General features: G+C 31.3%; 1 protein-coding gene across 4 annotated transcripts; it reads right to left on the bottom strand.

The window, feature by feature from the left end:
• Window positions 1–7,390: 7,390 nt before the first annotated feature.
• LOC145004740 (helicase-like transcription factor CHR28) lies at window positions 7,391–12,433 on the bottom strand. 4 transcript variants are annotated; one of them, XM_078963721.1, is made up of 11 exons: window positions 12,026–12,433; window positions 11,454–11,601; window positions 10,515–11,374; window positions 10,332–10,388; window positions 10,143–10,220; window positions 9,268–10,045; window positions 8,949–9,079; window positions 8,651–8,872; window positions 8,124–8,576; window positions 7,819–8,028; window positions 7,391–7,737 (listed from the first exon to the last, which is right to left on the bottom strand). In XM_078963721.1, exons 1-11 carry the CDS (start codon window positions 12,176–12,178, stop codon window positions 7,633–7,635), a joined length of 3,195 nt encoding a protein of 1,064 aa, XP_078819847.1. In that variant the 5' UTR covers window positions 12,179–12,433; the 3' UTR covers window positions 7,391–7,632. The 4 variants fall into 4 exon arrangements, with proteins under 4 accessions (XP_078819847.1, XP_078819848.1, XP_078819849.1 ...); XM_078963722.1 differs by having other exon boundaries at window positions 10,332–10,382; XM_078963723.1 differs by having other exon boundaries at window positions 11,454–11,541.
• Window positions 12,434–12,684: the final 251 nt, after the last annotated feature.

Here is a 12,684-nt window from a genome sequence, read left to right as displayed (position 1 = left end):
TTTTAGAGTTTAAAGTTTTCCCAAACCAATGCCTTCAACTATATTTGGCCTTAGCCAAAAAAAAGTAGTTGTTAGTTTATAAACCAGTTAATTATATAATTTATGTTTGATAAAAACCAACACGTAAATTAAATATGAATGTAAAATGATCGTCATAAAATGGTATGTAAAAGTTTTACATATCTACTCTAATAAATTAATGTTTTTTTTTTTCACTTATCACACTCTCATTTAACTGGTCAAATGTTATTTTATGGTTATTTTAAATTATTTTTTTTTCACATGTCATTTTATAAGTTTTTCTAATTTTTTAAATTTCACATAATAATTGCAATAAATGTAGTAATAAATTTATATCAATGTTATTAATGAATTTATATTTTAATCTCAAAATTAAAGTTTATTAGTTTTTTTGTTTATTTGTTTAAATTTAAAAAATAAAAAACATTCTCATTATAATAATTCAATATTTTTCTTATTTTTTTATAAATTTAAAGTTCTCAAATATTTAGACCTTTATATTTAATTTCTTTTTTAAATTAACTCATATAATACATAGGTCTCAAAACTAGTGATTTAATATAACAAAACAAATATATAATACATTCCATTAAATTATAATAAATATTAAATAACAGTTATCCAATTATTTACGCTTAAATGAAAAATTATTATATCTTATATATACATCATATGAGATATTTTGTAATAAAAATAAGAAACTAATAGGAAATTATTTTCTAGTTGATCATGGCATTTTTTTTTATCGAGAAACATAAATCCATTACTCATAACACACACTTACAAAATAACATATATATAAACAACAATTAAGCATTAGAAAAAAGACGAACCTACGGTTGAATAGAAACATTTGTGTCTATGATCAAGTGGTATGGCTCATAAACAGATGGAATTTGTATAGTGAAAGTGATTATTGTTTGGATATGAAAGTATACATGTCGAGAATTGATGGATCAATATTTATGTAAGGGATTTTCTATTATGTGGAGTTGGTTGCAAAGGATGGGGAATAATTTCCACAAAAAATCGAAAGTCTAAATGTAACATCATGATGTGAAGGAATGTAAAGGTAGACTATTATTTAAGTCAATATGCATGTGGGACTTGGTCATAATATTTAGACATTTGGTTATTTAAACGATTTAAGATGGGTTAACAGGATAGCGGTTATTACGGATTTTAGGGGTAGAAAGGGTCATGTGAGGTAATATCGAAAACTAAACCAAACCAAATTTCAGACAATCTAGACCAATCAGAAACCAAACTACATTTCCGTTTGAAATAAGGAAACCAAATTTTAAGGTTAAAGTTAAAATATAAACTTCCAATTTTCTAAAAATAAAATACAATATTTCAAATATAAATATCTAAAATTTTAAATATAAACTCAAACTCTTTGTTTAACATAACAAAAGTAAAAGAGACCAAGAGAAGAAACTTTTAGAGCTTTGGGATCACGATGTCAATTGTAAAATATAAACGTTGAATTGAATTGTTAAACATAGATTTTTATTATTTTTATTTTAATTTTAAAAGTATTAAAATATATGTTTTTTAGTAAATTAGTTAAATTTAGTGATTTGGTTTGGTTGAAACATCACCGGACCATAACTAAAACCATAAACCAAATACATAATTTGGATTAGTAAAAAACCAAACCAAAAATCAAATATTATATATGGTTAAGTCCAAATTTGATTTCAATTTGGTTTGGTTTCAACTTTTTCGATTCCAATCCAATTAATGCCCGCCTCTAAAGGTGGTTGTTGTTTAGCCTAGTTGAAATCTTTCGATTACAACCTTTTTTCTGTTTGAGCTAAGTTTGTTTCTAATTACCTTTAAATTTTTGATTACCCTTTTGATAAATTGCCAAAATAACCACCAAGTTACAAAATTGGTGGGTTTTCGAAACACATTATGAGTTTCGAAACAACTTTTGTCAGCAGAGCTTTTTTCCTTGACAATAAGTAAGAGTCTCAAAGAAAATTATTAGTTTTGAAATGGATTTTGTCATCAATTTCGAACTATATAAGAAAAGTTACAAAAATCATTTAACTTGTTTAGGTCTGATGCCATCAATTTCGAAGGTTCGTGAGGAAGATCTATCATTTTTTTATAAAATCGTTTAACTTGTTCGGGTGCCATCTATGTAAGAACAAAAATCATGCAAGACCTCAATACCCAAAACATGTAAGTCTAGAAGTGGCTTGCAAGCTGGTGTACCTCTGTCCTAACAATTAAGGAAATGGTTAAAAATCGGTAGATATGAGAAGTAACCATAAACAAACTATAAGAAATAATAAACTACAAGATAGTTGTACTTATGGACATCCAAGTTTCCTTTAAACAAAGAATAGTGTCGTGGAGGTGGAATATCATGGAAACGCCAAGAACCAATGCACTCACTCTTATTAGCTAATAATGGTTAAAGGAATGATGAAGACTTGTAACATTTAGAAATTTATAATGTTTTATGCACTCTCCATTTTTATTCATTCTAGCAATGGAGAGTTTGCATGTTGCAATGAAAGATGTGGTTCAGTCAGGGTTGTACCGTGGAATAGTGATTGGCGGTGGAGAGTTACATTTGTCCCATTTATTTTATGCTGGCGACACTAATTATTTGGCAAATGGAACCGAGAAAATATTCTCAAGTTGATTGCTATCCTCAGGTGCTTCTATTTGGTTTCCAGTCTCAAGGTAAGCATAAAAAAATCAAATTTATTTAGTATTAATATTTCGTTCCCATTGGCCGAACAGTTTGTGGTTTTAACATGTTGTAAAGTTGCCAAACTTCCATTTTTTTTATCTTGGCCTTCCGGTGGGTGGCATTATGTCGAGATCATTGGGATGGAAGAATATTTTTTACAAGTTCCAAAAGAAGCTTGCATCATGGAAAATAAAACTCCTATCGATTGGGTCTGTCCATTTTATTGAAGTCGGTTCTCGGTTCTCCAGGAGTTGTAAACACGTCCTCATTGAAGTTGAGAGCTTCATTCTTTTGGGGAGAAGAAGAAGGTGATCGAGAATTACATTGGATCAGATGAGAATCTATTTTAGCGAATAAAGAAAAAGGAGGAGTTGACATTGGATCTTTAGATGCGATTAATAAAGCTTTATTGTATAAATGGAAGTGGCGTTTTTTGAATAATACAAATGATCTTTGGTGTAAGGTGATAAATATGTTTCATGGTCGTGATGGCGAGTTTGGATGGAGTGATGAAAGTTCGGTTTTAAAAAAAGGGATGTGGGTAAAGATAATTGGTACAATTAACCAATTACATGATTCATGTATTATTCCAAATAATACTATTCAAAAGATGATTGGTGATGGGGCTTCCACTTTGTTTTGGAAGGATCGGTGGATTTGAGAGAATACTTTGATGGCTCGTTTCCTAGATTGTTTATTATGGAAATGGATAAAGACTGTACGATTAGTCAACGTTGGAATGGAGCTACATTTACATCGGCTTGGAGTAGGACGATTACATCAGGTACTCTATTCGCTCATGTACAACAACTGGAGGAAGTACTTCAAGTAGTTAATATATCCACATTGCATGACAGGTGGGTCTGGAAGTTAGGTGGAGATATTGAATTTATTGTTTCGAAAGTTCGAAAATGTATTGATGATAATATTCTTCCAGATTTTGTGGTGTCTACAAGGTGGAGTACATATCTGCCTAGAAAAATGAATATTTTATACTAACGAACAAGAGTAAACATGCTACCAACACGAATCAATCTAGATAACAAAGGTATTGACATACATTCCATTGTTTGTGGTATATTTAACGAAGACATACAGGAGATTTCACATATTTTTATCTCTTGCAAAGTAGCGGTGGAATTATGATGATATTTTGGAAAATGGTGTGGTGTTAATGTCCCTGGTGTTAGAATCAATTGTTATGGTAATGTGTTGGTTTCTATGGTCTTTTAGTAATGATGTTTTTTTTAGTGATCAAAATGTAAGAAAGAATTTGTTGGTTGATAGATTAACCGACTATTCATATAATTAGATTGTTAATATGAATATGAAGTTTAGTATAAGTGGAGTAGCATGGCTTATAAATCCGATTTTATCTATTCGATTGTAATTATTTGTTAGCAGATTGCTAACTTTCTTAATAAAAATTCAGTTTTTATGAAAATAATAATAATAATAATAAAAATAATAAATACAGGCAACAATCGTGAATAAAAAAAAACAAACAATAATCAGATTGTGCAACTTATTTTTTGTTCCTTGAATAAATTAATAGAATAAAACGTATTGCATATTCTTTTAAAGATAAAAGACAAAAATTAAAGTATAGCTATCGTTAACATAATTTGTTATAATATACGGTGTTTCATCCGTGCAACTTCCTTGTATACCAAATTTTGAGGATTTTTCATGACCTCCCTTAGGACTGTTCACTGTTCGGATAAAACCGAATTATCCAATTGGACAATTTGGATTGAACTATTTGGTTCGGATATTCAGATTTTTTTTATTGGTTTTCAATAAAACCGAATTATTATTTTGGATTTCGGATTGGTTTTGATTTATAAAATAAGAACCGAATAGTCCAAAAAAACCAAATAAATATTTATTATTTATCTATTTATAATATATATCTATAGTTATTTATTAATTTTGTAATTTATTTTTTCAAATAGGTTCAAAACATTTCACCCGATAAAAAAAACATGAATATGCATTTTCTCTCAAAAGTTTTCTATCTATAAAATATTTAACTATAATATATTTCTTAGTAGTTGTTTATAAATTTCAAATCACAACTAAATAATTTGTGTTTGCTTCTTGTGTAAAGTTGGGTAATATTATAATTATATGTCGTGTTAAAGTGTTTCGGTTTTTGAAAACCGAATTATAAAAACCGATCCAACCGAATTGTAATTGGTTCGGATCAGATCGGATTTGAATTTAGTTTGGACTATTCGGATTCATGTTTTGAAAATCGAAATCAATTTGGATTCACTTGATTGGATCGGATCAAACCGATCCATCCAAACGAACACCCCTAACCTCCCTTCTCCGACTGTATTTTGAAGTCTTTGAGGACAAGTCGACGCTAATTTCGATTATTATCTCTTTCATGTACCTTTTGAAGACTTCCAGTTGTGTTCGTTTCAATTATCGATAAATGCCCTGTTATGAGGGTTTTTTCTACGATCATCCTCAATTCAGCAAAAGATGAACATGTACACACAAGTTACATAAAAGTTCCAACTTCTCCTTATATGTTCTGAGACTACCCATTGTAGAACGCGCACATCCTACAATTCAGTATTGTGTGGGCATTATTCGTTTTGGTTTGATAACAATGCAAGCACAAACAACCTCACAAACAAGTTCAAACCTTCATCCAAACTTATATGAGTTTAGATATTGTTTATGTGAGTTTTATAGTTGTTTAGGTAATGACCAATGTTTCGAATTGGAACGACTATATTCCAAGTTTAGCAACTTATTAATCAATTTTACAAAAAAATAAATAAATAAATAAATAATAAAAAAAAACACGCTTCAAAGTAATATATATATATATATATATATATATATATATATATATATATATATATATATATATATATATATATATATATGGTTAAGATCAAATGAGAACACTATTTAATGTGAGAACGTGAGAATACTACTTTATGTTACTATTCTACTATGAATTTTGTATATACAACGATATGACATTATTCATCAACAAATATACGAACAATCATACATTAATATTCACATTAAAATTTTGTATGTACAACTTTATGACATTATTCATCACCGAATATATGAATAATCACATATTTAACATTCACATTAGAATTTACTAAATTACTATATATATATATATATATATATATATATATATATATATATATATATATATATATATATATATATATTATTGAAACTGAATATATATTCATATTATAATTATTACAATACTATGCATATTAAATTCATAGTAGAATAGTAACATAAAGTAGTGTATATAGAGTTAGGTTCATATAAGACGGCCTAATTTTGTTAGACCATGAGACGTAATCCTAATCACTCATTTAGTTGGTAAAAAAAACATTTTTAAAATGCAAAATAATTGAAATTTTTCGAAAAAATATTTTCAAATATGATTTTCGAAATTTATATTTTCCAAAAAAAATATACCAACAAAAAAAATACATTTTTTACATATTCTAGTAGAATATTAGAATATTCTACATGTCTGACAAATCTAGTAGAATATTCTAACATTCTAAAAATCACATTAGAATATTTACAGTCTAATATTCTATTAGAATATTTACAGTCTAATATTCTATTAGAATATTTCACGTATTTAAAAAATAAAAAAAATAAAAAAAAAAAACGGTAATTTTGTTTTAAGTAATTACAATTCCGAAAATAATAATATTTTTTTTTTGGATTTTTGCTTTTATTTTGAATTTTAAAATTCTTTTTAGATTTGATCTTACGGTCTCACAAAATTAGCATGGTCTCAAATGAACCTGAACATATATATATATATATATATATATATATATATATATATATATATATATATATATATATATATATATATTACTTTGCTTTGTTTGTGCCAACCATATGAAAAAAATAAAGAAAATAACTCTACGCTGTGCTTGGCTTAGTTTCGAATTTCATTTAGAGAGAACTACTAACTACGAATATGAGTTCCGAAATTGTGTTATTTGAAGGCAATTTTCGCAACTTCTCAAAAGAAAAAAAAAACTGTAACTGCGAAATCTGATCATTTCCATGAATATCTCTAAACTGTAACCTAAATAGACACATACTAACTAATATGGTGAATGACATACAAAGAACAAGTAAATAACATATCAACAATCAACAATCTTACATATTATAAAGGTTTAAACACCTTGATTTTGAGATTACTTTTAATAAATAACCATTGACTAGCAATCTTTTTAGTTGGAACAATTATTATATAATACTTCAAATAAATATAAAAGATTGTACGCATTAAAAGATATTTTGAGTTGGCTTCAACCATTTGACTCGTTCGCTTTTTATCTAAATCTTTTATTAATAAACATATTTAAGGAGTTTTTTTTTTAAGTTATTACCGGTTCCACATCCATATATGCCAAAAACTAGTGTTTTGATAGAGACTGTTTAAAAAAATGTTGTCCAGATTATTAGTAAAGTCAAACATCAAACCTCTAGTTTTATAAGATGATAATAAAGTTGACAAATCCAATTTGTTTACCTAAAAACAAGTTGACTTCAGTTATAACTTAATCTTCAATCAGTCAAATGGATAATAATTTACGACTAATATGAATATTTTGAAGTCAACCAAAATGTATTCCAATACTTACAATTCCATAAACTGTCATATCCAAAATAGATTGTCATAGACTACACCAACCTCCTATAGATCATCTACCATCTTCCAAAACAATTTTCAAGAATCCAAGAAAATCCCAAAAGCCAATGTTAATAATGTCGATTAAAGGTGACACGCAAAAAAAACAAGCGAGATCACAAAAAAAATCAACGGTTTTTTTTTAAAGTTAACTGTATTCCTTTCCCCGGGTCTAGAATTATGCTTGAAATAGATATCTCATGTCCTCAACAGTGAGACGCGTCTTCGAACCACCATTATCATCGTCTCCAAACGCTGATGCCACCATTTTTCTCTTCTTTTCCTACAAAAACAACAATTTGCAATTTTAGCCCCCCCCCCCCCTGCTACCAGCTACCAGTTACCAGGTATCGATTGATAATACCTGAAGGGCTAAAATGCGATCTTCAACAGTATCTTTAACGGTGAGGCGTAAAACTGTAACCGGGCGAGTTTGGCCAATTCGGTGAGCTCGATCGATTGCTTGATCTTCGGTTGTTGGGTTCCACCAAAGATCCAGTAGAATTACATGACAAGCAGCCACCATGTTTAACCCAAGGCTAGCCGCTTTCAAAGACATAATCATAACACTTACCTACATAACAAAATAATCTAATCTTAGGATATAAATCATAACAACACGAGGGTAAAAAAGTAATTTCAACAACAAAAAAAAGAGAGAGACAAAACCTCGGGTAGAGTGTTGAAATCCTTCACTGCTTTATCTCGAGCGACAACAGACATTGTCCCATCGAGTCTTCGGTAACCGATTGAGGAATCTTTAAGACAAACTTCAAGCAAATCCAGCATTCTTGTCCATTGTGAGAAGACTATGGCTTTCTCCTTTACGTGTGCATTTCCTAAAATACCCTTGGGTGTTGAAATGGATTGGAGGACTTGGAGGGCAGCTTTGATTTTGGAGGAATCGAGCGCTTTAGTGGGTTCGATCCTCAAACAAGGCTCAGATTCTAGTGAACCGGAAGAAACTTCAAGTGTTGATTTAGAAAAAACCGAAGATTTACTAATGAGATTTTTGCAATCTGAAGATGGACATTGATTATCATCACTTGAAAGATGTTCCAGGATGCATTGATTGCAGAAAACATGCTCACAACTTGTTACAACAGCATCTTCAGGTGGATCCTATACAACAAATTCATCATGTCAAATAGGGTTTTAGTTAACTTTTTAGGGTTTAGAAATGTTGTTGTGCGTACATTACATATTCCACAAATGGCTAAAGAAGCTTCCAGACAGTTGAGAAGAGTGTTTAGTTTTTCAGATGGAAGCTCTTTTGCTTTTTCAACACACAGCCTCCGGTTTGTAGTTGGGATACAGTCTTTAACGAGCAAAGGATGATCACATGCTTGTCTTAACCGAAGAAGCATCAACAATATGTTTACATAATTTTGTTTCACAGTCCCAGCAGCAGCATATTTCTGAATACACATTAAAAACTTTTTAATAATAGATAACAATATTTAATAAAAAAGTAAAAAAGTAAAAATAACAAACTGCAAATTGAGCACGTGATTCAGCCTCCAGACTGCGGTAAAAATCACGCTCTTCTTCTGTGAAGTCGACTTTTTTCAGGGTAATGGTTTTTGGCGGCAAACAGATAATCGGTTCTCCCTTAACAAGTGTACCTGAAACAAATTTCATCAGAGTAAATTAAATTACATTTTTGATCCCTCAGTATAGCTGATTTTTGCAATTCTAGTCCTGATGTTTTTGCCTTTTTGACGTTACAAGGACCAAAATTGAAAAATAAGCAATACCTAGGGACCACAATGTAATATACCCTAAAAGAAAGAAATATTTAGATTATAGTTACGTTTTGTGCGTCGAAGCATAATCGTCTTCAAGATAAGCTGTAACCTTTTGTATCCAGATACCGGATTCCTTTGAATTGGGGCTTTGATTTGGGAACAGAATGATTTGAATACAGAAAACGGATTGTATCTTAAGAATCTGAAATAACTATAAAGATCGTCGATGGAGTTTTGTATCGGCGTTCCTGATAAACACCACCTGCGTTTAGCTCGAAGGCCCCAACAAGCCCTAGCGACTTGTGTTTTGTAATTCTTAATACTTTGAGCTTCATCCAGTATAACCCTAAACCATCTTAATTTTGCAAGAGGCCGATTAATTAATTCAGAATTGGAGCTTTCGACAGAGGTGGTAGGAGGATATTTCCTTTTCTTGTTGGGTGAGAGCTTTGTTTGAGTTTGACGATCGTCTTCTTCAACCAGCGGTTGTTTTGGAACCTCCATGGATACAATCGCGTATGTGGTGAGGACGACGTCGTACTTTGCCACCTCGATTGGATCCTTGGTTCTGTTTACTCCGTGATAGACTAGAACCGAGAGATTGGATTCGTTGGTTACTTTGTTCTGTAACTCTTCGTTCCATTGACGAAGGACGCTTGTAGGGCATACGACAAGTGTCCCTGCCGCTAGACTGGTTTTTGTGTTGTTTGTATGCAAAATAGCATCTTCTTCTTCATCATCTAAATTCAAAGTCTCTCTTTGTTTCTCTTTTGTTTCAGTAGATAATGGAGGAGACCTTTCCTTGAGAATAAGGGCGATCGCAGATATTGTTTTGCCTAGCCCCTGCAATATTAATAATCAATAAACAGCGTATACAGAGATTATACTATTGATTCGGAATAAAATAAACAAAAAACAAAAAAGGAATACGGATATAAACTTGATCATCTGCAAGAATTCCTCCACAGCAGTGTCTGCTTTTTGTCTCTTTCTTTGTCATCCATGACAGAGCAATCCGCTGTTAACAGAGTAAAACATAAAAAGTTATGAACTTTATGTTCAAAAGAAGGTTCCATTTTTCCAGTTTTTGGAACCCTGAAACAGAAAGGTTTGTACACAGCTTTCAAACCTGGTGTTTCAAAAGGGGAACTGTCAAGCCACCATCTTTTAGAGATGTTTCCTGCAGCTAAACAGCATGAACATCATGAGAACCAATTTCAATCTAAACATAATACACTTTCAGTCCTCCAAAAGTTGCAAATGAGTGTCATAAACATTTTGACATGATTTTGAACCACTAGGAGTTCCTGACCTGTAACTGTAATGGAGCTGGATGAGCAGACTTTTCATCATTCTTTTTGAGCTTTGCATTTTTTCGCATCTTTGCAGATGTTTTTTGTGCAGAGACAAGTGAATTCCCATTTGGAACATGTGTACCATGTTTTTCATTGTTTACAACCACTTGTGTTCTTTTTGCCATATTACACCTATGAAACCCATTTTTTGACACTTCAGCAGCTTCACCCAAACAACTTTCACCACTTGCCAAAAAGGTCTTACTGCCTTCAGCACTGATATATGGTCTTTCAGATACAGTCTCATAATTCATCACACTGTTTATTGATATATTATGCACTAAATGTTCCTCTGATTCAATCTTGTTATCAAAAAACATGCCATAAGTATCATTTGAACCAAAACAAAATGGCTCATTTATGCTTGTTATAGATGGTATACAAAACTCGTCATGGAGAATGTCAGGATACACACTAAGATCCATGAATTGGGATTCCATGTTGTCAGAGGCCTCTAATAAACTGTTTCCAACTGAATCGTCAAATATTTCATCAGTTATCTCATAATTATCCATCAGTTGATGATTATCATTACTAATAATAGTAAACCCAAAAGCATCATTCCTATTATCTCTCTCCAAATAAGTTTCTTTAATGGCATGCTGGCTAAATGACATAAAATCTTGAGTATCTGTACCTCCATGAGTTGCTAACCAAGAACTAACATGTGCTGGAAAAACATCTGGATGAAATTCAGATTCCAGCTTTTCATAGCCAAAATTAAATGTTTGTTTATCAGTAGCAGATGAATCACTTGAACAGAAAGTTCTTGAAGTTGAGGCTTCTGAGTAACACAAAAGGGGAAATGCAAGTGAACCTGAAAAAGGAGGCATACATGGATCAAACTCAAAAAACTGTGATAAATAATCATAAATTTGTTTAGAAGACAAGATTACCATTGTGGGTTTCAGAGTGCTCATTAGCACCATGTGAAGCCAACTCACTACAGGGTATAGTAGTTGATGAAGGATCAGCCGGCCTATTCTGCACAGGGTACATTGCATAGAAACTGTTCAATGAAACACAAACCCTAGTTTTTGCAACCTACACATGAAAAAATTAGACGACTCGTCTTTGAATAGATTACAGCAATGACACATACACTTTTAAACAAATTTACAAAATCATACTGCAATTCATATCTAATCGCTTGAAATCCAGAAAAAAAAAAAAAAAACTACAAACTATTTTTCAAAAACGTCTAATTCTTCATGTCAAAACATACGCATCCACAAATCAACTACATTACAAACAGATTCACAAAATCAGACACCAATCCACCTTAAATCGCTTAAGAATCCGAAAGAATACCAAAAATTTCGAGCTTTTCATGTAAAAGCATGCATATACACGTCCATAAATCAACCACATTACAACAACTTTCTCAAATTCGAAGCAAATTCACACGATGAAACTCAAAATCACTTAAGTCGCAACCAAAACAAACAAACAAATATGCTAAATCTACCTCCGAATGGTCGCCGCGGGATTTCTCCCCAATCGTATTAAACAACGATACCAAGTCCACTGGCTCGTCGTCATTGGCGGGTGAAGCAAACCCGTAACCATCATCGCCATCAAACTGATATACGTACGAGTAACTACAGTTTGCCATGATCATCGTCTCTTACGAGTTACGACGGCAATGCTACTACTATAATGATGGTCACTTCAAATTCCGAAGAAAAAAACCCTTCACTTTACCTCTTCAAACAGCCACAGTGAACATTGAACAACACATCCGCCTTCTATTGTGCCCTAATTTCTGTGAATCAACTAAAGATCATTGCCAGATTGTTATAAGGAAATCCAGTGAAGAATCCACGAGGAAATCCAAAATTGACGTTTGCTTTCGTTATTGGACTCGTATATATGAATCAAATATTCGATGCGCATGGCTTTCGACCTTTCATGACTATTTTTTATATTTTTTAGTTTTAAAAAAATAAATAAATTTAACGTTTTATTTACAAAATAGGTTCAAAAACGTGACTCCAATCAAACTCATATTCTTTCCATTTTAGGTAATATAAACATCATTTTACACAGAGAAATTAAATTGATTCCTACTTTTTATACCTACAAATATGTCTACCCAATAAAATTATGACAAGTATCATCTTTCCA

Source organism: Lactuca saligna, chromosome 7 (genome assembly GCF_052625555.1).
Source record: "Lactuca saligna cultivar CGN05327 chromosome 7, ASM5262555v1, whole genome shotgun sequence".
In the NCBI taxonomy this organism is placed as follows: domain Eukaryota; kingdom Viridiplantae; phylum Streptophyta; class Magnoliopsida; order Asterales; family Asteraceae; genus Lactuca; species Lactuca saligna.
This window is presented reverse-complemented; position numbering and strand designations above follow the sequence as displayed.

Coding starts and splice junctions, on each gene's coding strand:
- LOC145004740 (XM_078963721.1), bottom strand. CDS start 12,178: ATGATCATGGCAAACTGTAGTTACTCGTACGTATATCAGTTTGATGGC. Junction 11,602..12,025: donor CCCGCGGCGACCATTCGGAG/GTAGATTTAGCA, acceptor TTTCATGTGTAG/GTTGCAAAAACTAGGGTTTG. Junction 11,375..11,453: donor GCACTCTGAAACCCACAATG/GTAATCTTGTCT, acceptor CTCCTTTTTCAG/GTTCACTTGCATTTCCCCTT.